Genomic DNA, 27,132 nt, shown 5'->3' with positions numbered 1-27,132 from the left:
ACTTCTCTTCCAAACATGATCTGGCAGCTGATGTTGTCTCTCCTCCCAGTTACTACCTTCTGTGTTAGGGACTGGAAAAAAAGACTTGTTCATCCTTAAGGGACAAAGTGTGTAAGTGACACTTCACAAGCTCCATTTTCAAGATACTTCATGGCTTGTTCCTGTCCATGTGCATCTACTCTGGGATCTTATTAATTAATTCATGTATTTTCAGGCAGCATCTTCTGTTTCAGTTCAGCTCGCTTCATCATACAGGACCACAGCAGAGCAGCAGGTGAGCTGCTGCACTACCATCCCTCTCCCCTTCTGCCCCAGTTTATTCCCTGGGTCTGGCCCATGCTTTACTGGTGAGCTGCTTCTTACCAAACTGGATTTCCTTCACTAGATCCCTGCCAGGCAGGACTCAGCTACACACGCAAATAGGATCAGTGCTCACCATGTCGCTGATCAGAGATGCCGGGAGAGCAAGTCTCCCTGGGACTGTGGAATTTTGTCCACCTGCATGGGGTTCCTCTAGTCTAGCCCCTAAGAACCGCAAGCAGTGACATGGGGGCTGTGCTTTCCTTCTGTTTTTCCCAAGGAAGAAAAGCTTTTCAATGCAGTTTGAGCCCATTGCAGCCTTTCAGCCAAAACAAGAATCGACAAAACATATGTGGCCTTTGCTTTGTGTCCCCTGGAATACTTCACCAGTAACGTGAAGTGTAGAGCTTGAAAGAAACAGCAGCAGAAGGACCTCGATCTCTAAAGCTTCCCGTTCGCTTTGCTGGAGTTGTCTTCAGTGTTCCGACCCTCCCCACATCCTCTTAAAACCCACATCTTTCAACAAATCCAGCCACTGTAATGATGTAATCAAATATGATTTTTTGGAACTTTGCTTTCCTGTGTGGTACAGACTGTGAGTCTTTAATTTTCATTATAAATTTCCACCATTTACTATGGGATTTCACACTACGTGATTCTGAAATTGGGCTGAATTTCCTACTAGCTTAGAAACAAAATCCACTCTTGAAATGCTGAGAACAGTATTATTCTTTCTTTCGTACACTGTTCCCTGGACCCTGTATGTGGACCCATTTCCTTCTAGTTGTGCTCATTAAAAAGGTAATTAGTATAATGTGTTTGTAGGAGTCTGAGGTGATTTTACAAAAAAGTATAAAACACTTTGTGCTGAACTCAGCATGAATGAACTGTGAAATTGTATTGGACTCAGGCTGAAGAATTGCACTAGGATGGAAAATTAAATCAGTCTTTAATCAGTAATTTCAGGATGCTTACTTATTAGAAAAATATGTATTTCGCTCCTCTCAATTAAAGTAGGCTTGAGGCCACACTCATTTTAGCAGCTTTTCAAAGACAGGTAAATAATACCTACCTTACTAAGAATGAAGAATCAAACATAGTGCAAATTAGTTGAAATACTTGTACCGAATTTTCTTCAGAAAATGCAGAATGCTGATGTGCTGATTACAGCTGCAATTAATAGTGTCAGCCTAATGGGCATGCATTAACAAATGAGGTTTATACCTACCAGGTCCAAATGCTCCATTTTCTTTGTGATGCACCTACTTATCTGCCTGCTACAGAATAGCTAATGTTTGTCAGTTGCCTCTTGTGGTCAGTTTTTTTATGTCCACACGAGCTTTGGGAGGTTGTGACGTGGCAACAGAATATTCAGTTTCTTACAGTACGTAAAAATATTTCAAGGATTTCGGGTTGGACCTTGATTGTAACTATTATAAACAAGTGTGTACTGTTTTCTCCCTACGGCCTTTCTGGGCATGCACCCCACTTGTAGACCAAGTTTGAAGATGAAGTTCATCTCACCTCATGTCAACCATTCTGTACGACCAGGTACCTACGGGAGGAAGACATGGGAACCTTCAGAAAACAATTCAGTCCCACCTCAACCACTTTTCACCTCTCTTTGTCCAGGCTTTGACAAGCAGTCAACATACAGCATGTAGCATATTACCTGTGCTTTGCTCAGGACCCAAAGAAATGACAAGTGCAAATGACATTGCAAGAGCGATCATGTCAGGACTCCTGCAAAGGTGAGTTGAATTTGCTCACAGCAATAAGGAACTATTTCCAGAGAGAACCCTGGTGTAACAGCCACCAACGGTTTAATGAGCCGTTCAAGTATCTTTAACCACAAGCCTGCTGCTCGCTGTCACACCATGAAAAAAAGCAGTATTTAACTGAACTGAATTCTTGTTTACTGTGTCTCCAGAAAAACAATTGTAAAGGACAAGCAATGGCAGAAGCAAACAGCCAAAGAACAGGGAAAACTGAGACCTGGGTCAGATGAGCACAGCCACCAAAAACCTACAGGTCTCATTCACGCAGGGAAGCAGCAGAGGTGTCTCTCTGTGCACAGCCACCAGCACTTTTGGCTCCTAACAAGCTGTGGAGAGGGAATCATGATGGCAACAGCTCAGTGCTGTGGGCTGGATGACTGCTCTGGGCGTCCTGGAGAGGGGAGGCAGCACATCTGGGCTGGGTTGCCCTGAGCTCAGCTTCATGGCTCTGACGCTGCTAGTCCCAGAGTTATGAACTGACAGATCATGTCGCAGGACAAACTTGATCCAGATTAGCTGTAGGCATTAAAGTCACACTTAAGTCAAGTTAAAATAGCGTTTTCTTAGATTCACATTTTCATACTGGCTTTAGACAGCAAAGGAAAATAGCCTGTGGCTGTCATGTAGGCAAAACATTGGAGTGGTTTGGTCAGACACTATCTGATCTGCGATAAATCTTATCAGTGTAAGTAGCATTAGTGGTTTGGATCTGGGATGAGGCATGCTAAAATTGGATTTCCTGTTTTATTAATCCAAGGCCTGAGGACAATAGCATCGCCAGTCAGAAGTGTCACTCCTGATCAGAGATTAAAAAGAAAAAGCTGAGTGTGGAGATACCATAAATTAATGTCTCATTGATTTGCACAGTAAAACAGTAAAGATCTTTTAAATAATTATATGAGTTGCTGATATCTTCTGAACATGCCAAAAAGTCAAGCAACACCCTGTCGCCCTCACACTAACCCGAGCCTACGTGTGGGTTGTAGAGATGAGCAAGGTTGGTACCTCCTGCACAGGCAGAGCTCTTCTGGAGCCCAAGAGCCGTGCCAGACCCTCAAGAAATGCAGAGCTGGGCACAAAATGGGAGGTGCTCTGACAGTTCTGATACAATCTTTTAAAGACTAAACAAAACCCACAGTCAGGAAATGTGCAATGGAAAAGACAAACTTCAAGCTGTGATATTTATGGAAGAGTGTGTCTCCACTTACCTCTTACAGCACTTTCAGGATTTTTATAAAACAACAGTACTGTATCTAGTGATGTGATAGTCCAATCCTCATAAGAGTTTTAAAAAAAAGAAGAGGGGAATAAAAAAAAGAAGATATTTCAAGTACTCACTGTGTCACGTGGCTGGCTTTTTCTGAGGTGAACATTATTTACACTTGAATACAGAATGTGAGATTCTAAACCGATTTCATTATTCTCTTTGAATTATTGAAGACATTTAGCAATGTCTTCACTAATGTCCTTCTGTTTTAAAAATAACAGAAATGTTCAGTTTTGAAAGAGGAACTTTTCTGCGTTGTCTGGAGAATGCATACAAAAGGCATTCAGGCTCAAAAGGCCATTCTTGTAAAGCAGTTTTTCTCAACATAGAATAAACAGAGTTTATTCAAGTTTAAAAAGAAAAGATCTGAGAAGGTATAACCACTTCAACACAGACACTGGATTGCCAATTTTTTTGCAAAAATTTTCAAAAAAGGCAGGACAGGCAGAAAGTGAAAACAGTGGGGGGAAAAAAGTAAAGCTAAAGACACTGGCTAATTTCATGGACAGCAGCTAGATCTGCTGGTGACAGCTCAGCTTTTTGGTTTCCAACTCCTTTTCGTGCTTCCAGGCTTCATTCCGCTGACACATCTGCAAACAGCTGGAAACAATTATGGAAGCCAGCCCAGCTGCTTCTCTACGGTGTCAGTGCTGGGGAGTAAGACACAGAAAAACCAGCAGGTATTCCCTGTCTGCAGGCATGCCGGGGGACAGGAGCTCCCAAGGCCACCACAAGGCCTCAGCCAAAGAGAATTGGTCAGAGTAGAAGGGATGTAGGAAGCTGAGCAGAAGATGCACCAAAGGAGGGCACAGGGTAGCAGGGAGCTTGGAGCGACAAAGAGGAACACCACCATGATATAGTCAACAAGAATGAGAATCATCAGCAGAGAACAGCCAGCTGTGAAGGAAAGAAAAAGACAAACAGACCTTCTAGAGTCAGATGGTATTTTTTTCTGTTTGCCAAATTAATTCTGCAATCAGGCCCCAAAGTGCTATACCAGCAACTCTTCTCCACATTAAACAATTTTAGCAGCCATGGGCATGCCATACAAACACAGTCAGGGAGAACAGAGAGCATAGTTATGAACAGGAGGTTCAGTGTCTGTAAGGCACACCATCACCATCAACTCTGTTTTGCAAAAACACTTGATAAGTGGTTTGCAGTTTCCCCACGACAAACCTCATTTTAAAAATAGAAGGCAAAACTTGCTGCCCACAGTGAGGTAAGCTTAACGCTCAGCAGGACTCAGAAAGTCACTTACAAAGCTATCTCAAAAATACTTGTACATTCTCATAGAAAAAAATCAACACGCCCAGACCCACGCAGAGAACTAATAGTTTCTCCAGGACTTTATGCAATGTCATGCATTTATACAGCTGAACAATTCTGGGCAAGACTATTTGTAAGTAACTGTACATGTTATATATAGGTCACATATAACCTGAAGTGTGCCTCTTCATGCAACCTTACTGAGTGTCTTCTCCTCTTCATTAATTCATACATCCTTTGCCTTGTACATCCCCTGTTATGCACCCAGTTTTTGTGAAATCTCAAAATTCTACCTCTATTCTTCTATCAGCACTGAAGTCCTAAAATAAGTATGGCCATACTGGGTAGACAAAAGCCCATCTAGTTCAAATTCCCCTCTCTGACTGTGGCAAATAACAGGTGTGCTCAGGAAACAGGATAAAGAAGAAGCAAATGTACTGACTGTTCTCAGGATACCTTCCCTCCTTCCAGGAATCAGCAGTTCAGGAACTTTTTGAACCAGGAACTTCATCTGTCATGGTTAGGTTGTCAGGTTTAATAGGCCCCCGAAGGACCTGTTTAAGGTGCTTAAACTGAGGCTTCACACGTACTATTAAATTGGATAAACTGAATAGCTTCCTTTTATAAGTGGCCCAATTTCCAAAGGACTGGAGCTGCTTTATTATTTACTTTCCCTGTGGCAGTGTTGTCTGAACTACTGAATTACCAAACTCTGATTTAGTGTTTAAGTATATATTAAAGAAATCTGTGCACAAAGTTTAGATCAAGCTGATTCTCTAAAGTCATCAAAATTGATGAAGGAAAGGACTTTTAATCAGGGGAGTCAACCTTGGGAAACAGATAGTGAAAAGAACACCGTTATCTAAATTATGCAGAAAGAAGCCTCCAAGTGAGAAAGTTCTGACCACAAGAGAAGACAAGCTGGTAAGGTGTTCCAATCCACAGAAAATCAGTTGAAAATGCAAAAAAGGTAATTGTGGTAGTGGGAGATCACGACCTTCGACTCAAATAAGCCCCATCCCCAAAGAGGGCAAAACCCCACTTGGGGAGCATGTGTAGTTAGTAAAGAACTTCAGTAGTGCTGTCTGAGGATGTGTACTAATTTCCATTAGAAGCAAGAAACTTGTAACCAGTCCTGTGTGTAAATGAAAATGAATATGCAATGTACTATGAATATGCCAAGTACTCTATTGTATATAATGTGTGCCCTCGAGTCACTTGGTGTGCACGTTAGGACGGAAAATCCCCCATGCACCCAGCGCTGCACTAAACCAGTGTCAGCTTCTAAACTATAATTCGGTTTGGAGAGTTTTCCTGGTTACAGTTTTCAGTAACGAGAAGCAGAAAATAGCATTCAGTATTATTCTAGAAGAAATTCACTTATTATGATGCCTAAAGCTGGATCCAAGTGCCATAATATTTTCAACAATATTACCCCACCTTCCTGTGTAAGAAATCTTGCAAGGAACTTGTCTGAAAACAGTACGTGACAAATCTGCTTCGGGCATTGTGATAATTTGAAGAAACTAGGGAATTTCCTGGTGCTGTTCAAGGATGCCTAGAAGACTACCAGGAAACCTACTGTCCCCACAACTATTTTAAAACAAAAAGAGTGTATTTGGAATAAATACCCAGTGATGTTTATGTGCACAAATCCACAGCAGGTATATTAGTTAAAGAAATAACGGTACACTGAACACTGCTTTTCAGATCTTTCTGAACAGATCTGGACAGATGTTTGGAAAATGAGGGAAAGGTACTTTGGTATTTTCTGATGAATAGGGAAAAGGACTGATAATTGTGTCCCCTGCTGCTTTGAATACCAAGAACAGTTTTGGTGGTCAACTGGTGAGGAAAAATGCCATTAGCGCCTAAACGAAAGCAAGGCAGGCTGGAGTCCTGCTTCCACTGAAACCTTTCACGGGTTCCCCCTGTGAGTTCAGTTGGGTTTTCCCTTGAGAACCTGAAACTGGAAGGAGAACATGAGATCAGCTATGCCCTGTCTGGGGTACAGGCACAGTCTTTCAAGTGATGGAGCCTTTGCCACTGGGCTGAGTCCGTGCTGGGCTGCTCAGCCTCAAGCCTGATGCACAGTCCCCTGGAAGAACAGCAGCAAATCTTCCACTGGCTTTGAGAGATGAGAACAACTCACCACCTGTCACCAGCAGGAAGTCTTCGTGATGCCACTCAGCTTAAATACCTATATCCTCAATATACTGCATTCTGCTTACTGGTCTTGGTGAAGTTCCCCAAAAACACTACTGCTTCTCTTAAGGGTGATGGCAGACGATAAGTCCTTATCTCTGAAAAGGGAATGCAGCTGGCCAGTCCCACCAGCTTACTAGGAGTGAAAAGAAATTTTCTTTAGCAAGCTGGAAAAACACTTTGATTTAGCAAAATTTTAAGAGCAGACAAAATTTAACAGCTTCCTGCAACAGAACATGTGACTTACGCAGCCACTCCAGCCCTGCCTCAGTTGGTTACTTTCAGTTCCTCATTTTAAGAAATTGTTTATATTATATAAAAAATAATAAAATATATAAATCCACTGTTTCAGATTAAAAGATTCTTCTACGCAGAAGGATGCATTTGTCCACTTCTGTGAATAGGTGAAGTGGAATACAGACCAAAGAGAGAAGCACTTTGCTGAGTCACAGTAAGGAGGAACATCTTGAGGCTGCTGCTGATCATCCCCACCCAATGAACAGCTTTGCAGAGAGGGGACAGAGTGGCAGGCAGGACCGCGTTATCATTACTTTTCAAAGCGGTTTTGCAAAGTAAGACTGAGGTGCTAAACTGGAGTTGTAAAACAGCTCAGTAGAAATTCAATGTCAAGCAATGCAATCAGACAACACAACTGACATCACCTATCCACAGTGAAGAACTATCATATGTCTAGTACATAAATGTAATTGAAAGCAAAACAGGAAGGAAAAAAGCAAATAAAACCCCCGCAAACAGAACTAAGCAGCTGCATAAAATAAATTTCAAATCCTTGAGAAGCCTGAAAGCCAGCCATGGCAGGCTTAATAGCTCCTTGTAGCTTTGTTTTGGATAAAGCAGCCGTCCACATAAGCTGCACCTGAACCCAGCATGAAAGGAGCTGCAAAATTCTCTTCCACTGAGTCAGCTAAACAGAAAAGCCACCGGGGTAAAGGGCTTTCAATGGAAACACTGACATGTGAGATACAAAATAATCAGAGATGAGCACTGAGGACTTGCAAATACATGAGTATCGAGGGAAATAACTGAAAGGCAAAAATGCCGAATGAACCACACCATTAGCAAATGGCTGCTGTTACACAGTGTGCGTGATGAGAGGCCAGTAAGAGTGTCAGTTCTGTTAAGATTATCTAATTCAGAGAAAATAAATATATCCTGATGCCTTACACGTGCCTGAGGACTCAAGCACAGATTTTCAACACAGCACTTAAGCACAGTAATAAGTACCATATGGCATGGAGACTACAGTCAGCGGTAGTGCTCATGCTGTGACATAGGGGTTCAGAACAACACCCTGTTTTCAGCAGCGCTGGGTCGGTGGGATGTCCTTGCCCATACCTTTCAAGCACCTTCTTCCACACCAGATTAACTCAGTCACTTTGTTTCAGACGTTCTGGACTTCAAAAAGACAAAACTGTTAGTACGTATGATTACCTGTGTCTTTTGGTTACCCCCTAGGGCCAGAGGAGACTCAGACCAAACGCTACGCAGTGCAGACAGGGTCAGTCAGAGGAGAGAGCGGTGAAGGTGTGAGCCCCTCTGCACTACCTGGGCTGGAGGTCAGTGACCACTTGCCAGGGCAGATGCTTTTAGCTGTGTAAACAGCCAAAGATCAGAGATGCCACTTTAGGCCCTGAAAATCAGTGATGATCTGCAATGAGTGAATATTAGTGACGTGAACCCTGCACAGGTTTTCTCTGGGTTGGATGATATTAACAGTTTCTCCTTGTCTTTTTTTTACAGAAGAGAGGCACTTCAAAACTGTGTGGTTGATTTGTTGTGCAAATTTTCCTTACCATGTTTTCTTTCACATTTAAAACTTCATTACTACTCTGTTGTCAAGACTTGGCATTCAAGCTTCAGCAATCAACTGTTATAATGAAAACAGTTACATCTAAACCCAGGCATGCTTCTACAGAATTACATAACTTACTCTCTTCTCCTGTCCTCCAGTGGTACTATTTGGAGAACTTTCTTCACGTATCTCTTTGCTGTGCTCATTGGCAAGTCACAGGGTATGCAAGGAGTTCTGCAGAACTCCATTTTGTATAAAATCAACTCTGCAGAAAGTGTGCTTCTCTCTTCCCTCTTTTAGGTTTCTTTTTCTAATTTGTGTTAACCATTGTTGCCAGGATAGCCTCGAAAACATGAGCGGAATATTAGCAGGTACAGTACTTCTTAATGTCACTCTGTAATCCAAAAATTATTTGTAGAGGGCTAAGGTTCTGCATGATCTCAGTAGATTGTTAATGTGAAAAATTACAGTCACTTCAATTTTAACAAGTACTTAACTTCTCATAAGGCAATTAAAATCACATTTCACATGGCAATACTATTTATTAAAGCACTACTGATTTTTTCTGCAAAGAAATGTGACTGTCCAGATCTCCAAAATGGCTTCAACTTCATCTTCATCAAAAGAATTTGCTTTCATGTTTACAATTATTTGTGTGCAAATATATATATAATTAAAAATTGCGCTTTTTTTCAGCAACAAAGTTGTCTGAGAACGCAATCATAGCAATCACTGAATGCCAAGATCTTGCCACATAAGTCATGCATAATTCCTCAAAGTGCAGAAGGCTTGTTTGAAGATTTCTGTTGCTGAAGGTAATATAACATCTTTGCCTTTTGACCAGTGCTGGTAGGATCTCTTAGAAGTCTCCCAATCTTCTGAAGCTAGTTTGCCATGTATTCTGCTATTTGGAAATGCTGGGCTTCAAAGCATGAGCACCACCCAGCTAAGTCTGATCTTAAAAGTTCAATCTGTTGCTTTTAGTTCCCCGTGCAGGGGGGACTGGGATCAATGGAGGGTCAAGTATGTTCCGGTGCACCTGTGGGAGGGGTGTATGTTACCTGTCGGCACTAGAAGCTACTCATGAGCAGGCTTCAAGCTGTTGGGACAAAGATAATCAGGTGCTTAGAGATGCCCAAGCGCATGCTGCAGCCTTGCCTTCAGCATTTGCAACTTTGCTGGAGCCACTTGGCTCTGCAAACCCAAGCCCAGACTTAAAACACTGTTACTGGAGGTAGGAAGGACAGAAACAGAGGACTCCTCCAGAGCACAAAGCCAGGGGTCCGAACTTTGGCACTGGGAAGGCTGTTCTGAAGGGACTGGTAGCTAAAACAAGTTGTACTCAGACACTTGTGCTCATGAGCAACATGCTCTTCCGCGCAGCTGGACCTAGCAAGAAACCTAATCAGGCTCTGGCCAATATCCCTGTGGAGTAACAGAAAGTTCCCACAGGCTTAAAATCCCTTCTTAACCATGTCCAAATGAATGTTAACAGCTCACTGAGTGACCCAAGCAGCCCCTCTCACCTAGCAGCCCATTTGCGTGTCACTGTCACATGATTGTTTTTGCTTTACCTTATGACAAAATACGGTCACAGCATGAATCAGACTTTAGGTCGAGGAGAAGGTCAAGTCTCTACAGTTGATCTCAGGCCAGAGTTGCACTGTTTTTAAATCACTGTCTGTCTGCGTGTCTCTGTGAGCCGGCCTATATGGCAGACCTAACAAGCTCACCATCTGAAGAAGTAAACGATCAGCAAATGATACACTGAGCTTGTTTGTACATCGGGTTGATCATATGCTAAGACACGACAGGCCAGTGTTGCCCCTAGATTTGGGACTGAATGACATGTCACATGCCAGTGAAACAAATTAAAGCTTTATTCAAGAGCCTATGACCCATGTTACAGTTAGTCTAGCTTCAAATCAGTTTATGAAGGGACTGAACACACATGACGTGTCTAAACTGCACTTCTTGTTTTAAGAGAAAAAAATACATCAGGGAACCACTGAAGTTTTGATGAGCTTTTGGCAAATATGCCTTTTTGCCGTATTTGCCATTGAAAAACAGTATTTAAGACTGAGAGGAGGTCCTTTGGGACTCCTAGCAACCACCTCCCCTTGCTGTACCACACCTGCGAGGAGGCCAGAATCATTACTCGGTGTCTTAAGGTGACAGAGCACCAAAGTGAAAGAGAAGCGCAGGGGTGCCGTGGTGTTTGCCCCACCTGAGAGCAGAGAGCAGCCAGCACCCATAACCCGGCGAGCAGCCATCATCAGTGAGTGGGCAGTTTGCACAAGAGAACACACCTTGCAGTTTCACAGCTCCGATGGCATGGCGTTGCTCCCTGTTGTTTATGTACATCAAGGCGGGCAAAGCTCACGCTGAACGGCACGACCCTGTGCATCTGCGCTAGCATCACCTTTCTGGCAGAGCGGCATACGTCGGCAGCCCCAGCCGCCACGCAGGCCACCGCAGTCACCATCAGCCATGTCAGCCGCGGGGAGGATGAGGCCTTACCCCGAGACCAGCCGGTGGCCAACACATGCTGCCCCCCCGCACCCTGACAGCCCAGCGGCAGGGGGAACGGGGCGGCTGTGACAGGGCCGCTAACCGCCCCCCGCTGAGCGCGGCACCCCCGGCAGCTCGGGCCACAGGCACCTCCCGGTCCGCAGCGGGGCCGAGCCCCGCACCGGCACCGGCCCTCCGCGTCGCCGTTAAACGAGGCCAACGGTGCCGCCGATGCCAGCGTCCTTGCGTAACCGGCTCAAACAAACTCTCTGGGCCGGTAAACACGCAGCGACAGCTCGGCGGCGACACCGCGAAAGCGCTGACTTGCCATAATCTCGGGCAGCAGCCCCGCGCGCCCCCGGCACGGCTGCGGGCCCCGCGGAGGACGCGCTGCTCCTCCCCGCGGGGGAGGGCTGCCCCCGGGACCGGCCGCCGGGCAGGCCGCGGCCCCTCGTCCTGCCGAGCCCGCCGCGGCCAGCCGCCACGCCGGGGGCCTCTCCCCGGGGCCCGGCCGCCGGCTCAGGCTCGGCCCGCAGCGCCAGGCCGCGGGCCCGCCCGCCGTAGCGCCCTGCTCGCAGCCCAGAAGCAGCTGAGGGACGGCGGGGCGAGATGGCGGCGCCCGGCTTCGCTCCCCGGGGCGGCCGGGGGGGGCGGCGACGGGCCGGCGGGGGGGCGGGGGGACGCGCCTGGGTGAGGGACGCGGCTGTCCCCGCCGTCCCGCCTCTCGGTGTCACGCACAGCAGGCACTGCGTGACCTGCGCCGGCGGCCGGTGCGGGGCGGAGGGGAGCGGCGGCGGGGCACGGCTCCCCGGGCACGGCTCCCCTCGGCGGGGCACGGCTCCCCTCGGCGGGCAGCGGGCGGGGGCACGGCCGGGCCGGGCGGGCAGGGGCTGCTGGCAGCCGCGGGGGGGGCGCCGGCCGGGTGCCTGCCTTCCGCGCAGTGAGTAAATTGCGTTTCGTTCTCCGCTCCGCAGGGTTAAACCCGCAGCCCAGACATGAGGAAGGTTTTGTGCGTGGAGCCCGTCATTTTCGTCTACATATTTGCGTCTTCCTTGACGAGCCCGCTGGTGCAGCAGTTCATCTACCGGCGGCTGTGGGAGGACGAGTACAACTCCACCTTCGTAAGCGACAGCAATGCCAGTTACTGCGAACAGAATAAAAGTAGCCCGACATACATCAAGGAGAAGGTAAGAGGGGGACAATAACGACAGCTGCAAGTAAAGGTGCTGCCCAGAGCCACTGTCGCGGGGTGACACCCTTTCCCCTAACCTTACCTAACCTTTTGTACAGGGGACAGCGGCACTTCGGTGGCCCCGCTGTCACTGCGCTGTCGCGCTGCTCTGGCGTAGCGTGGTGGGTGCTTGGTAGTGCTTGAAGGACAAAGATCTGGCTCCCAGGAGGATGCCGAGATAAATTCCTGTTTAAGCAGGAGCTGAAAATCACCCTGGAGGGTTGGGCCCAAATTTCCCTTGACATGACATTACAGCGGGGACATTACAGCGAGCAGGGCTGAAGGTTTGTGCCTTCAGTTGTGAAGTGAGGTTTGTGCCTGTGGTTGTGAGCCCCTGGTGGGCTTTGCAGCTTCCAGTGTTCATTGTAACGGTGTAAAGTTGAGCAAACATCCCATAGGAATAAGATGTGGTTTAGAATACACTTGTTTCAGAGAAATTACAAGAATGAGGAATGGGGAGAACTGAAATTAAAAAAATATGTAATTTTGAAACACGAAAAAAAATTAACCGAGCTTTGCACAATCAAATATAACTGATGGTTCGCCATTCAGAGTGCTAGTCAGCCTTGTTGAACTACAAAGGTGTCAAGATGACAGCATCCTATGGTCAATTACGTTTTTAGCACTTTTTCATTGTTGGGCATGCTGGATAGCTGGGCATTGATCGGAACCTCTTTGGTTGCATTTCCAGTGCAGTTTTAATGCTACACTTAAGCAGAGCTGACTATGGGCTCCCAGCAGAATAGATGATCATACTGCATTTTCCTTTCTCCACCCATGTGTTGCATCTCACAGGCTTTCAGTTACAGGTTACGGTTTGGATTTGCTCAGGGCACTTGATTCAACAGAAAGCTCATCTCTTCTTTTGAGTTTGTTGCTTTTTGAGTGGCGGTGTTTTTCTGAGGCAAGTGCACTGCTCTGACACACCCTGTGGCCACAGGATTGCTGTATCTAACATGGGGATGGTGGAGGGAACACATTTCCAGAAGAGCTGCAAGAGAATCATCCTTGGCAACAACAACTGGTAGTTAGATTGGATTAAGTGGAACATGAAACTGCTGTAGAGTCAGAAAAGTAGATGACTTGGACTGTAAATTACACAGAAGGTGGAGTTACAGGAATAGTCAGCTGGTGTTCCGCTACGCTACTGAAAAGGTGGCACTTGAAATTTTTGCTCACATCCCAGATTTGAGTCTCTGATGTGCTGTGTATGCACAAGACTGAACACCTGAGCTTATCTGTCTCATCTGTCATATATATTTATATATACATTGTGTATATGTAAACCCAAAATTTTTTACTGGTATGTGCTTCCATTGAAGATGATCAAAGAAACAGTTTGGGATCTTTAGTGTGGAGTAGGTTCTCTGTCATGTGACAGAAGCTGGTCTTAGAAAAAATGTGAAAGTAAAAAGGTCAATGGAATTGTAGTCCAGCGTGCCTTTTGGGCTGACCCACCAGCTGAGGAAGGTAATGTATGCCACCCATTGGAATTGATTTGGAACTAAAAAACAATTATTGTCTGAGTAATGCTTGTGTGTTACTCCTCCAAAGTGTTTTCTGGAGTATTTTCTCCCTGTTTGGTGCTCTGTGTGGGCATTTTGGTATAAGAAAGGAGCAACTCTTTTAAGAAAACCATACATGGTGCATACAGTTCTAACTGCAGAGCGCATCAAGAAGCTTACATTTCAGAAACATTTCTGGACTTTGCATCTGCTAGAAACCCCCCAAATTAAACCTGATTTTCAAATTGCAATCACCTGTGGTTCAGGACACAAGACTTTATTTTTGCAAAACATTGAAGCAGAGTGTTTAATTTCAGCTGAAGTTTGGGTAGCGTCTCTGGTTGATGTGGTGGTGAATTCACTTATGACAGGGCTTTTGGTATAAGGGTTCCAAAGTGTAATTAACCTGATATTTGAGAACATGAATCCTTCAAGACAGTAGTTAAGTGGCCAACATAACTCCTTTGTTTCCCTTTCCTGCCAAATTTCCATTCCGTCCATTTCAATGATTGCCAGCAAGGCGTGAGCATTTGGACAATTACGCTCTTGTCTGGATGTCTTGCCTGCATTTTGATACCACGCTTGTTACCATAGTACAAGAATGGTAAATGCTCAAAACACGCGTTTGTTTTAGCAGAACCCAGTCTCTGGGCTGAGTAATAGTCTTGTGTATGGGCCGAAGAGTAGATCCAGTAACTCGGGTCGCAAGCCCTTTCTTGATGATATGTGAAATAGGTGTTCTGGGTTTTTCAAGACCAGCCTAACTGACTTAGGTTTACACATTCTGTAAATTTTGCTGTCAGGAGTGTTCCCTAGAGGCCCTGTTTGGCATTACCTTTTAGAACACCTCCCTTAATGGTTAATTTAGTGGAAGTCCTTCTTTTCTGAGAATGGAGACACTTTACACTAATCTCACCTATTTCAGAGGAAAATGTAAAAGGAAATTGAAAATAAAAATTAGTTCAAAATGGATAGTCTTTGCAGCCTTTATATTAATTGTTTCTTACAATTTGAAGGAAATTATTCATTTTATAATAAAATTAGTCCAAAGTTTACTTGAATACAAGCTGAAGCATTCCAATCGCTGACTTGGATAATCCTCCCTTTTTTTTTTAAGCTCAGAAAGAGCTGTATTTTTAATCATTAAACATTATTCATCATCCAGTTTATTTATTTTCCAATCTGTGCATTCTCCTTTGCTACTCAGTGATTTTTTCTAATTTTATGAGCCTGTCAGTTTATCACGTGCTGTACATTGCTCAGCCTCAGGCACTACACTTCTCTTTTAATTTAATCCTTATATGTGATTTGCTTCTTCGGTCTTTTAATTTTGAAATCTGTAATTTTAAGAACCGTTTCTGTCCACCATGAGCATTTTTTCAAAGTAGAGTGAATTTGCAGGTTAAAAAACCTTTCTCTTAAATCTTTGTAGTTCCATTGATTATTTAGTAGTTAATATGATTATAAAGCAGCTAAGGGTTTGACTTATTATTTTCTGTATTCCTTTGCATTGACTTTATAAAAATATAAAGTAGGCAGTCAAGTGCCTTACACTCTAGATGGAGTTTTCCTGTACGTCTGTCTGTCTTCTTGTCAGTAGACAAGAAGTCATTTATGTCAGCAAGGTTATGGTCATTTGTAGTATCTGGATGTGAGCCATATTCTTTATGTTGCACGACTGCTTCCAAAACAATGAAACCCAGGTCTTTGCTGTTTTATTCCTTCAGATTTACACTTCATTGTGGTGTGGCAATATTTGTATTGTATGGTTAATGTGGATTGAGATGATATATAATAACATCTGGTTTTATTTCTGATGTATTAGCATTTGTTTGATGCTCATGTCTTTGAACATGATGATCCTAGTAAAGAAGCATTGCCTCCAACTAGATGGAATTTTCTTTGTCAGCAGGGGAGGAGTTAAAGATGAGAATATAATTTTTCATGTCATCTTGTTCAACTTTTCGTGTTTTTGACCCTTCCAGGGTGACAACAGTGCTGGCCAGTGGACAGGGCATCATAAATCCTAGGGTAGTCAGGCACCATAAGGGAAAAGAGTAAAAGACTCCAGGGTGCTGCGGATCTTGAGGGCCTTCCCTGAGGGCCTTCCTTGAGGGCCTCAGGATCAGTTCCGTTTTCCTCTTGCAATAAAACCTGTTATCTTGTAAACAAAGGAAGAGGTTGAACTTGAAACTCACGGTCTTTGCCTGTAAATATAAATAAGCATTCAGCAGCTTTTAAAATTGCCCAGAGTACATTCCTGGAAATTCTAGGGTTTTTTCATCTTTTGGATGCTACTCCATGAGGATTATGTTAGAGGAAACACCTGAAGTGTGGAATATAGATGGCTTGAATACAGGCAGAGAATGGCTTGGGAAGACTTAGACGGCTGTACCTGCTACTGATTGAAGAGTGCAGCCCCTGCCCAAGTCAGTGTGATACCTCAGAAAACTTCAAGAGACCTTTCAGAGTGACTTTACTCTCTGCATCTGAAAGTTTACCTTACAGAGTGTAAAGGGTTTGTGCGAATGAAGTTACTGCCTTTCCCCTGCTGCTCTTCTGTCTGATCAGGCGGTTGTCTTTGCAAGGGCTATTGCGGCTGCTGTCTGTCCAGCCTGCATCTGTGCATTAAAAGCAAGATCTGAATTAACTTGCTGAGCATCATTTAGAAGTTGGCTTCATAACAAGATAATTTTTTTAATTAACTTTTCTTCTGTTCTTTTTTCTGCAGCCATTCATGTTCTGTTATTTGATTGTTTTTCAGCTAAATTTGATTTTTATACTTGTGTTAAAAAGAACTTGGAATTTTTCCCCATAATGGGTATTTACAGTTTATTGTCAAAGTGTTAGCTGCTGTTCCTTATGTGAATACCTGCTGTAGCGTGTCTAGAGAGACACCACTGATTGGGACAGTTTCTGAACCCAGAGCTTTGCAGTGTTTTAAAAATTAGTTAATTTATATATCTATGAGTCGGTATAATTTTTAATGCTGTGTTTCACATTGTGGTTGCTGTTGTTATTCTTAGCATTGTATACTGGGATGTCAGAGCAAATGCTGATGCATTTACTTGCACAATGTGCTAGTCAGTGAATTGTTTCTTGTAATCCTCGCAGTAGGATTATTTGGAGGAAAAATATCTGCTGTGAGTAGGGAGCATGGGGCATTTTCCTCAATCAAAGACTTACTGATTTCTGAAAGATTAAAATAGGCCCCCTGTCTTTCTGTTGTAGCCTGTACTGAAGGAAATACTTACAGTGTAAACACCAGCTCTTGTAAATGCATGTTCAAAGGGATTGTTCTCTTGTCTCCATTGAAACTTCCCTGTTAAGAGTGCTATAAGACTGTATCTTAAGAAGTAAGTTCTGGCTAAAAATGTAACAAGGGATGTTTGAGATATACTGAAGGTACAATCACAAAAGTGGGAATCTTTGAACATGCAATTCCTTTGTGTTAGTGATTACTGTAATATAATGTTTTTATAAACATACAGTAATGTACTGTATTTTATTACAGCATAATATGTCATATAATCTTACAAAATTATGTATTATTTTGTATGTATGTTTTATAGTCTATAAACGTGTGCTGAGCTATTCATTATACTGCATGCTAATCATTGTGTGATACTATTATAGACATTTTTTTTTCAATGTATTGTAGTGTTTACAATTATTTTTGTTTTCTCTTTGCAGGAAGTTCAAGAAAAAGCCTCTGTTTTTAATATGCAGTTGGACTTAACTGGGGCAGTTCCCAGCCTTATAGTTGCCTTTGTCATTGTAGCTAATGGGGATCGCCAGGGACGCAAGAGGTCTTTAGTTTTACCATCAATGGGAGCTATGATTGCTAATATTTGCCTCACTGTAATATCCTATTTTTCCTTGTCACTTTCTATCCTGTTTGCGGTTGCATTTGTTACTGGACTGTTTGGGAGTATAGCAACTTTCCTTGGGGGAGGCTTTGCTTTTATAGCAGATGTGTGTCATGATGAGAAGCAGAAAACAACGCGAATAGCTGTGGTGGATTTGATTTTTGGAGTTGTATCTGGACTGGCAGGACTGTTATCTGGCTACTTTCTAAGGGGAATAGGCTTTACATGGACATTTGTGACAGCATCTCTGCTTCATGTTGTTAATATTATCTATATTATATTTTTCCTGGAAGATACAGTAGGTGTATCTGAATTGCAGCATGAGGCACCAGCATCCTGTAAAGAACTTTTTAGAGAGACATTTTCTGGAGTGTACATGCTTTTTAAAACTGCCCCTTATAAAAAGCGTATTTTAATAATTGTGTTACTTTTTACATTTATGACATATTTGTTTACTATGTTTGGTGGGAGTTCACTTTTTACACTCTATGAACTGGACGAGCCACTCTGCTGGAATGAAGTGTACATTGGATATGGAGCAGCTGCGTTCACTTCTGTCTCTCTGACCAGTTTTTTAGGAGTTTACTTACTTTCTAAATGTCTCAAAGACATATATATTGTCTTTATTGGGATATTTTCTTACATTGGAGGAATGGTCATGGCTGCCTTTGCCAAAACTACCCTGCTCATGTTTTTAGGTGAGTTGAGAATCAGTTGTTTCATGGTCAACAATATATATGACAATACTGCTGTGTGCAGTTGGTAGATGCTGGATGTACCATATTGAAAGGGTCATAGAGAGGTAAAATACAGAAGGTTGGTCAGGCTGATTTAGGGTTTAATTAAAAGATTAAGCGTGTGGAGAGAGAATGGAATTACTTGCTTATGATATATTTTAGTGCCATACAGGTATATTTGATTTATTAATTTCTCTGTGCTCTATCTAAAAACAGATAATCGTGTCTCCGTGCACTTCTAGTTTGACTTTTCTATTGCCTTTTATTATTTGGGGAACTGAGCATTCAAAAGCATATGACTAATTCATTTGCAATGTATTTGTAAAATCTTGGATTTTTATTACTTCACTGTCTCATGACTGATTCATTGCTTTACAGTAAGAGTGCCATCTTTGCTCTGCTTTATGCCTGTTCCTGTTCTCCGATCCATGCTATCAAAAGTGGTTCTCACTGGTGAACAGGGTGAGTAGAATTTGTTCTTAAACAATGCATTAATACAATATTTCAGAACAGAGATGCAGCAAGATTACCTTTAAACGAACAGATATGTATTGGTATTTTAAGACTGCTTTTCTTTCAAGTTCTGTATAATATGACCCTGTGTCATGATATTAATGGCTTTTAATTCTGAATTTAATATAAACAGTATTGTGTTTAAAAACTATTGCAAGTTTCAACCTTCAAAGGAGATACTGCTCTAAAAATAAAGACCATGGGGAACATGAAGTAGAGGAATGCTCAATTTTTATACCAACGTGATTTCACAAGTGTTTCTACATTCACAAGATTTTGACGTGGCAGAGAAAGATACATTTCTGTTATCAAGTCATTGTCACACTTAATAATTTATAAAGGTAAGCGGTAGGTGGTCAACCTTCAAAGCACTTGAAAACAATTGGACTTTGATCCTGAGCTATGTACCCAGCTTCACAGGTGCCTATGGCTACTTAAACATGTCTCAAAAGATGTAATATATTACTTCTCTAAGTCCTTTCCTTATGGAACACAGAAAAAGGCATGTCAGGCCTCAAAATGTGGCTCTAGTATTCCGTATTTTGCTTTTGGGGAGCATACACTTTCTAGAAGTATTCTCCTGAGTTGTTTGGCTTTATTTTCTAAGAAATCTTATCTTTTTACACTAAACCGAAGATATCTTTGTACTTAACTATGCTAACATACACCTCTGTTTTTGCAGTTTCTGGGCATTCTTCAGGGTTTTGGCTACTTCAGTAGTTTGGTGCAGGAATCGCGTTGGCTCTTGCCATAGTTTTCTGCTTACCTGTTGTGATTTTTTTTATGGTACTGTGAATATGAATGCAGCTTTGGAAAATGTGTTCAACATGACACTGATGTGATAGACTGCCACCCCAATGGGTAGTTCAGTGCAAAAAATGTTGTTTCTTTCCTTTCAAAAATGAGGAGATGGTTAAGTGCTGAACCAGCAGTCTTTGTTGGATCACAGCCTTTTCCGTATATAAGCATGAAGATCAGTGAAAGAAGAAACAAGAAAGGGAAGAGTGAAAACTGAGAGGAGAATTGGAATGGTTAGTGAGCATGAACAGTTTGAACTTCATGTGGTATGGTGGCAGAATAGTATCAAAGAAAAATAGTTCCCATCAGCAAAATGGTTTTGTTGTTTTGTTTTTCATTTAAAAACCAAGTCTTTTGTAGGAGTCCCCACAGAATACATTTCCGTAGCAAAGACATACGATACTCAGATGCTTGTTACTTGCGTACTTGCTGAAGTACTGTAAATCTTTCAAAACAAGTATAAAAACTTTAACTATTTGGAAGTGGCTTTTGTTTTGTTTAGTTTTGTTTGTAATTCATCCATTTGTTTTTGGCAGGTGCTGTGTTTGCTTGTATTGCCTGTTTAGAAGTTGTGACCGGCACTGTTTCACTTTCAGTTTTTAATATTCTCTATGCAGCTACGGTTGCATGGTTTTCAGGCTTCAGCTTCCTCCTGTCGGCAGGCCTTTGTGTAATTCCGCTGGCTGCCCTATGGTAAGTATGGATCAAGAGGGTGCTTCTGACTGCTTTTGCTGGTAATTTCTGTTTTGATGTGAGTTGAAACTGAACGGTTTAGTGCAGTAGTTCTCAAACTTCAGTGTTTTCTAGTGTGCTCTAGTAGCTCTGGTCTCACACTTTTGCTCTCTTCAGCACCTATCCCCTGCACCTTTGCTGGAGATTTCCCATCATCGGTCCCATTCTGGCCCTGATCCAGCTATCTGCCCTCAGCTCCGTGATGTGAACTTGTCACCTAACTCCCCCAAACTGAAATCTGCCCCGAATGTGCTACTAGTGGGATACACCATACCCCTGACTGCATGTGTGTGCTTTCCCTTGGTTTGGGACCTTTACATCGTCTTTCTTACAGGAGAGCCTTTCACAAAGAACAAAAGTAACAGATCACTTGAAAGGCATGAGTTTAACTTTGCAGTATCGGAGCTCTTCTAATTGGTAATGAGGGTTATAAACATGCCCCAGTGAACTCAGTGGAAAGCTATCTGTTCTGGTCCTTGGTCATGGGTACCTGGTGACCCAGAGCTATTAAAATCCATAAAAGATCTGCACTAACTTTTAAGGCCAATATGAATAAACCTCTAGACATGTTTAAAAATATACCTCTATAGTATTTGCATCTAATGGTATCTAGTGACCATCTAGTAATGCTGACAGCAAAATATCATTATTCATGAGTATTCACAAAAGCAAAGTTCACTTTACCTTATTTCCAGTAGAAAAGATGTCTTTTTAGGATGCTGGAACATAGTTCTGAACGACAGAAGGATCACTTTTCATTAGATAGATTTATATTCAGGAGAGAAAAAGCTACTTTTAAGAGGGTAGTACTCTTGCTGGAGACTTGTATCTCTTTTCCTAATGCTTAGATTTTACCTCAGTCACCTTTCATCTCTACATCAGCTGCATTTTAAGTTTTAAATGGGCAGTGATAACACTGTAGATTTCAAACACTTGACATAATTTCAAGTCTCTGCCTGCCCCACTACAGTGTTTTACACAGTCTATTCAGAGAAGCTGCACTAATAGTAACTTAAGACAAAGGTAGTGGTGGGTCTCAGACCTGAGCAAATGGAAGGGGCCTTGTGTGTGAGTGGAGAATGCTTTTCAGTAAAGTAACAAAAAATGGAGGAATTCAGTTATATTAACAAAGGCCCAGTAAATACTTATGAAGTAGTATTTTTAGTTTCGTTCAGTGCTGTATGGCAGAGAAAATTCATTAAGAAAGCACTCTTTCTGTGCAAAAAGTAACAGATATTTACCATCAGTCCATCCTGCAATCAGGACTGTAGTCCACCATCACCATAAATTTTTGTAAGTTATTTTGCTTTTCCTTCTGTCATCACTGTCTCAGATATCCCACCCTTTGAGTAACGTCTCTTTAAAACCCTTTTTTGAGTGTCCTGCAGTGTTACTGTTTGAGAGCAGAAAGGATAGTTGTTCCAGTCTGTGATAAATCAGGCAAGTAGTTTCATACTTAGCAAACACAGCAGTAATATTGCCTAACTTGCACTGCTACTGCTTTTGTTTACTAAGATACGTCGGCAGCTTTGCGTCAACAGCTTTGTGCCACCAGCTTTGTGCCACACAAGATGGCTGTAACGGAGCTATCGAGTGTGTGTGGTGGTGCTGAATCAGCATGCTATACGGAACTGTCTAGCTCAGCTAAAGATATCTGTCTTATCTGTGTCTTACAGCTGGCTTCTGTGCACAAGCTGGAATGGGGAGGACTTGGCTCTGCTTGTACCTGAAGAAGTGTCCAGCATAGAGAGCACTGATAGTTGAACAAAGGCTCCACCTACCTGGGTTTTCTCATCGGACATGCAGTGGCAGAGACCATTCACTATGTCGTACAGAGACCATAGAGATAACACAACAGTTGCAGATACAATCTCTAAGCGGCCCTGCAGCCGTAAGCACTAAATTGGTAGCACTCTTTTTAGCACCTGAAATAAAGATAGCTCTTAACTATGCAAATAGGCTGGCCATGGAGATTTTAATGCTGCTTTCAGCATGAAGAAAAAAATGAGGTAGGATGAAACTCTCCAATTGCCTTTTTTCAAGTTTGAGAATGTCAGCTGTGGATTGTGATACATCCTGTATCTTTCTAAGTGGGGCAACAGAGATAAGCTTGTCATTAACTCAGAGGGTGAAGCTAGTGGAGGTCATGCCAGCTGAGGATGCAGTCCTGCTGTGTACATCTTAAAAGGCCTGCCTTAATGGTAAAGACCCCAAACCTAAAACTGCTAAATAAAAGGTAGTTTTTTCAGAAGGCTCCCAAACTGGAGGCAGTACTTGAACCTGCTGTAAGCAGACTTACTGCTCTGCAGTTACTAGAGAGCGTTTAATGTATGATATGTAGACCCTGTCTGTGACTTAGCTCTTAAAATGGGTTGTCGCACAGAACTGGCATACTTAGAAAATTTCCAGCTTGCCAAGTGTGAAGTTAAGCCGGCAGTTTGCAGAGGCCATACTGCACATTTATTTTTATCATTTTCCATATATTAGGGACTGGATACAGACACCTCTATTTTTTGTCCCACAGTTATTTCTTGTTTTCTAGTTAAGTTGGCTATACTTAGCTTAAATGTTTCTTCTAGTGAAAGGCTGTAATAGCATTTCTTTTCAGTGGATCTTTCATTATTTTTTTAACAACCCTGAAATGAGGTGACCAAATCTGAATCGTGGATCTAATTGTCTTGCAATGAATGCAGCATAACTGATGAGTACCTGAACAGCATTTCTTATCTTCAAAGCACTTTATAAATGCTATTAAGATCCTCCTTCCATAACAGATATTATCCTCTCTGTTAGAGAGAGAGAAATTAAGAGAGGACAATGACTTACGCGGGGCCACGGTGCAAACTGGTGAGACTGCCAAACCTAGGAATCAGTTTCTGCATTGACTCTTCACCTTTTTGCTTGCTATCTTTAAGTAGGAGTTACCCAGAGCATTAGCTTCTGCGAACCGCAGCACAGCAGAAGTGTAAATGTAACACCATGCTAATTCAAGGCGAGTTTGACAGCCAGTACTGTTCTGATTCCTGAAAATACAAGTAGGTTGTATGACTCTCTTCCACCAAAACAGATTAGGTAGAGACATCAAAATAATATGAAGTAGTTGATATTTGCAGGATAATCCATGAAAGCAGCTGTAATGTGGGAACTGACTTCACCTGCACACAGCATAGGATAAAAATGAAGAGACATAGCATATGCTGTATAATGATCGGCTTACAGCCATTAATATCCATCCCATTAACAGAGTACTTCTGCAGAACCTCTCCATCGTACTCCACCGAAAAATATAAGTACCACATCATGATGATACTGTTGTAGATCATTTTTGTTTGAGTGACAGCATTGTTTCCAAGCTATGTATCGTGATCACAGAGAAGTTTGGAAGACAGTTCAAATAAGTTAAAGGGGAGTTTACCCTATCCAGGAGACCACTACCCACCCATCACTGGTGAAAACGGTACCATTTATCCAGGACAGGGGGAAGGAATATTTACACAGCTAACAGCTCTTACACTTCTGTCCTGAACTACCAAGGCTGATATTGGCAATTAAAGATCATTAACTTTTCCTAGCTAGTTTAGATGCTAGCTAGTAACTAAAACTGTTTACCTCGCTTCCACGGAGGTGCCCAAGTCGCTGCCAACTTGCTGGAGAAGCAAGCTGCGTTTTACAATAATCAATGGGTCCAAAACATAATAAGTACTTGTAGAGAGATTAAGAAAACACTGATGTAAAGGATTTCAGCACAAAGATTACATTGTCTTCCTGGCCTCTTCATTACACAGTTATGTAAGGCTTTATGGAATTAACTATTTCACACAAAAGTGCCTGGAAAAAGTAAAGCAAATGAAGAAGGGGTGTGTGCCTTCACTTCCTCTTCTTCAATGCACACCTCTGCTCGCACTCGGAAGGTAGCAACAAAGCAAGCCAGTTCCGCAGTGGCATTGTGTCAGTCCAAAAATGAGGACAAGCACGTACACTTCAGGAATGGCTTTGTTATGGTTTGATTTTGCTGTACAAAGTGTGTGCTGTTTGCAAAGTATTTCTGGTAGACACAGGATTTAGAACGGGCTGTAAGTTCAGGTCAAAACACACGAAGGGTATGAACTGTGTTTTTTAAGTGCCTAGCACAGTGCAAGCTAATGAAACCAGGCACTAATGAGCTTCAGATTATTAAATCAAAATCTTCCAAGTTTGTAATAGTTGCTCTATTTGTATGTAAGTGCACATTATTTTGACAGACATTAATAATGAAGTTTGGTTTTTTAAACTCTATGTTGTATTTGTCGTTTTTGCTTTGTTTTTTGACAAACAGCTAATGGGATGACTGGTGGAGGAATGTTTAGGTAGACAGAAACAGCAGCACTGTGGTATGATCTTTTTTGTATGGTCATAAAACCAACAGCAGTGCAGGAAGATGGGCTTTTTGCCTCCTCCTTGCGCCTGGGGAGAAGAAAAGGTACCGCCCAAAACATCAGCACCAAGAGCCAGTGGGGAATTGCAGAGCAGGGAGAGCACTGCTGCCAGCACGGGACTCGGCTCGTACCTGTCACAGCAGCGGATCTGCAGGCACCTTCCTCCCCTTCCCAGATCGGGTCCAAGGCAAGACCAAGGCTGGGTTTGTCCCAGCTCCAATTACCAGCAGACCCTGCTTGGCACGCCTCTGTGGATTGCTGCTTGCAGCACCTGCTTCACAGAACGAAGCTTGTATGGAATAGGAAGAAAGCCAGTCCCCAGCCAACCCACTGCACACCAGCAAGTGTAACCCTTCCTTTTTCATCTCAAATGCTCTTTGCCTCGGTCCCGTTTGACTCCCGTGACTTTATGAATAGCATAAATTCTTGCACAGGCCTCTTATGTACACCATTTGCTTTCCAGCCTTACAGGCATAACCGTCCAACTTCCTTATTCTGAATATGGCTTGATACCACCCAAGATTTTAATAAAGTATACTAATTGCTGAACAAAACCACCTAGAAATTACGCCCCACCTCCTAAGCTGTATTCGGTCTTCACTGCACTGAGAATTACTTAACGTAGTTTTGCTCAAATGCAATAGCATCCATCTTTCAGCCAACATCAGGAAAGGCCAACTAGCTAGATACACCAAGGTGTGCAGCTATAAGGTACCAGTAACTGTGTACTACTATGAGATGGCTCTCTTTTCTGGAACAGTACTGGTAGGAAAGCCTACAAATCCATGTCCGTACCTTAATTTGCCCCAGGCATGGCAAGGTAATCCCTCAGCCTTTCTGGCCAGAGCCTACAGCAGTACAAAGCCTACTGAACCCCAAGCTTGCTTTATGCAGAGCTAACAAGAAAATTGTCAGTTATAAAAAGCAGCTAAATCTGGTATTTAGTAAAGTATATCAGCTCACAGAAAGACCAGGACAGCTATGGAAAACAAACCGGTGAGTAGGTCTACACTTCCATATTCAATTTATTGGTCCCTTGTTTTAACCTCACTGAGGCAAAACACACAAATGAAACTGCTTGCATTCCAAAGCACAAGCCTCTAATCTCTGCAACTCTCAATTGAAAGACAATTTTAGAAGCTCCACTTCTTAAATGAAACAAGTTTAAATATATAAATATAAAACCACCAGTAAAGTGTCTTATACTGTGCCATCTCTATGTTTTTAATTTGTTGTGATGTTTTGCAGTAGATGCACATAAATGCACTGTGAAGTTTCCAGGATTGGAGCTGGCGGCTTTGGCCCACACTGATAGGGAATTCGTGGCAGCTTTAAGCACACGAGCTGCTTGGGATTGTGAAGAGGTTTATAGTGTTTGTGCAGAAACATTGCCAAGTACACTTAGTTCAACCAAGTTATTAAAATCTGAATAAAGACAGTTCGTGTCTTGAAACAGTATTTCTAAGCTCCCCACATATGACAAGAGATGGTATTTTTTTAACCACAGGTGGCTTTTTTCTCCTAATAGACCATATGATATTATCTGCCTTGCAGGATTTATATATGAGAAAAGCACATGACAGCAGAAAATATTTGTTACAACCCTAAATTTAGTAACACCCCACACACTTAAGCACACAAACAACCTTGCAGTGGCCTACTCCTTTAAGAGGTGTATTTAGGTATAGGTCTCTTACTCTTCCTTAAGATCTGACTTTGGTAAACCCACAAAGTTTCTCTATTTGTCATCTAGTATCACTGTATCTTCATGTTCTCACTGCAGCAGCTTTATTAGGTACTGTAATAATTAGTCACTGCACTCTTTCTTGATCTCCGACTACTAGAATACCTATATCTGAGTGCTCTTTTGGCTTATGTTCCCAAATGGATTTTAAAACACCTCTTTAAACCAAATGGAAATTGCTTCTACCTTCAGAAACCAGAATGTCTTCTCAGGGACAGAGATTAAAAAATCCAGACCTTTACTTTCCTTCTTACAGTGATACTTCCAATTCTACACAAAAGCTTAATAGCTCACTCATGAACAACTGTCAATGGGGGGGTTAAAGTGTACGTAGCAGGATTCCATTGGCAGTGCAGATGTTAAAGATACTTCAGGAAAAAGGAACAACCCTTTGTTGTAGGTGAGAGATTCTTGATTTACGATTAAATATATTTTGGAACGCAAC

The 27,132-nt window shown here is 42.6% G+C and overlaps 1 protein-coding gene and 1 long non-coding RNA gene across 6 annotated transcripts; one reads left to right on the top strand and one right to left on the bottom strand.

Moving 5' to 3' along the window:
• Positions 1–2,099: 2,099 nt before the first annotated feature.
• On the bottom strand, positions 2,100–11,420 carry LOC119143788. Its single transcript, XR_005102802.1, has 2 exons — positions 10,942–11,420; positions 2,100–9,671 (listed from the first exon to the last, which is right to left on the bottom strand). It is a non-coding gene; the product is annotated as an uncharacterized LOC119143788 (long non-coding RNA).
• Positions 11,421–11,442: 22 nt separating this feature from the next.
• On the top strand, positions 11,443–24,803 carry SLC46A3 (solute carrier family 46 member 3). 5 transcript variants are annotated; one of them, XM_037378408.1, is made up of 6 exons: positions 11,443–11,549; positions 12,118–12,330; positions 17,573–18,446; positions 18,864–18,947; positions 20,333–20,489; positions 22,205–24,803. In XM_037378408.1, exons 2-6 carry the CDS (start codon positions 12,139–12,141, stop codon positions 22,290–22,292), a joined length of 1,395 nt encoding a protein of 464 aa, XP_037234305.1. In that variant the 5' UTR covers positions 11,443–11,549; positions 12,118–12,138; the 3' UTR covers positions 22,293–24,803. The 5 variants fall into 5 exon arrangements, with proteins under 5 accessions (XP_037234305.1, XP_037234306.1, XP_037234303.1 ...); XM_037378409.1 differs by lacking the exon at positions 11,443–11,549 and adding an exon at positions 11,812–11,913 and having other exon boundaries at positions 20,414–20,489; XM_037378406.1 differs by lacking the exon at positions 11,443–11,549 and adding an exon at positions 11,812–11,913.
• Positions 24,804–27,132: the final 2,329 nt, after the last annotated feature.

This window comes from Falco rusticolus, chromosome 2 (assembly GCF_015220075.1).
Source record: "Falco rusticolus isolate bFalRus1 chromosome 2, bFalRus1.pri, whole genome shotgun sequence".
In the NCBI taxonomy this organism is placed as follows: domain Eukaryota; kingdom Metazoa; phylum Chordata; class Aves; order Falconiformes; family Falconidae; genus Falco; species Falco rusticolus.
This window is presented reverse-complemented; position numbering and strand designations above follow the sequence as displayed.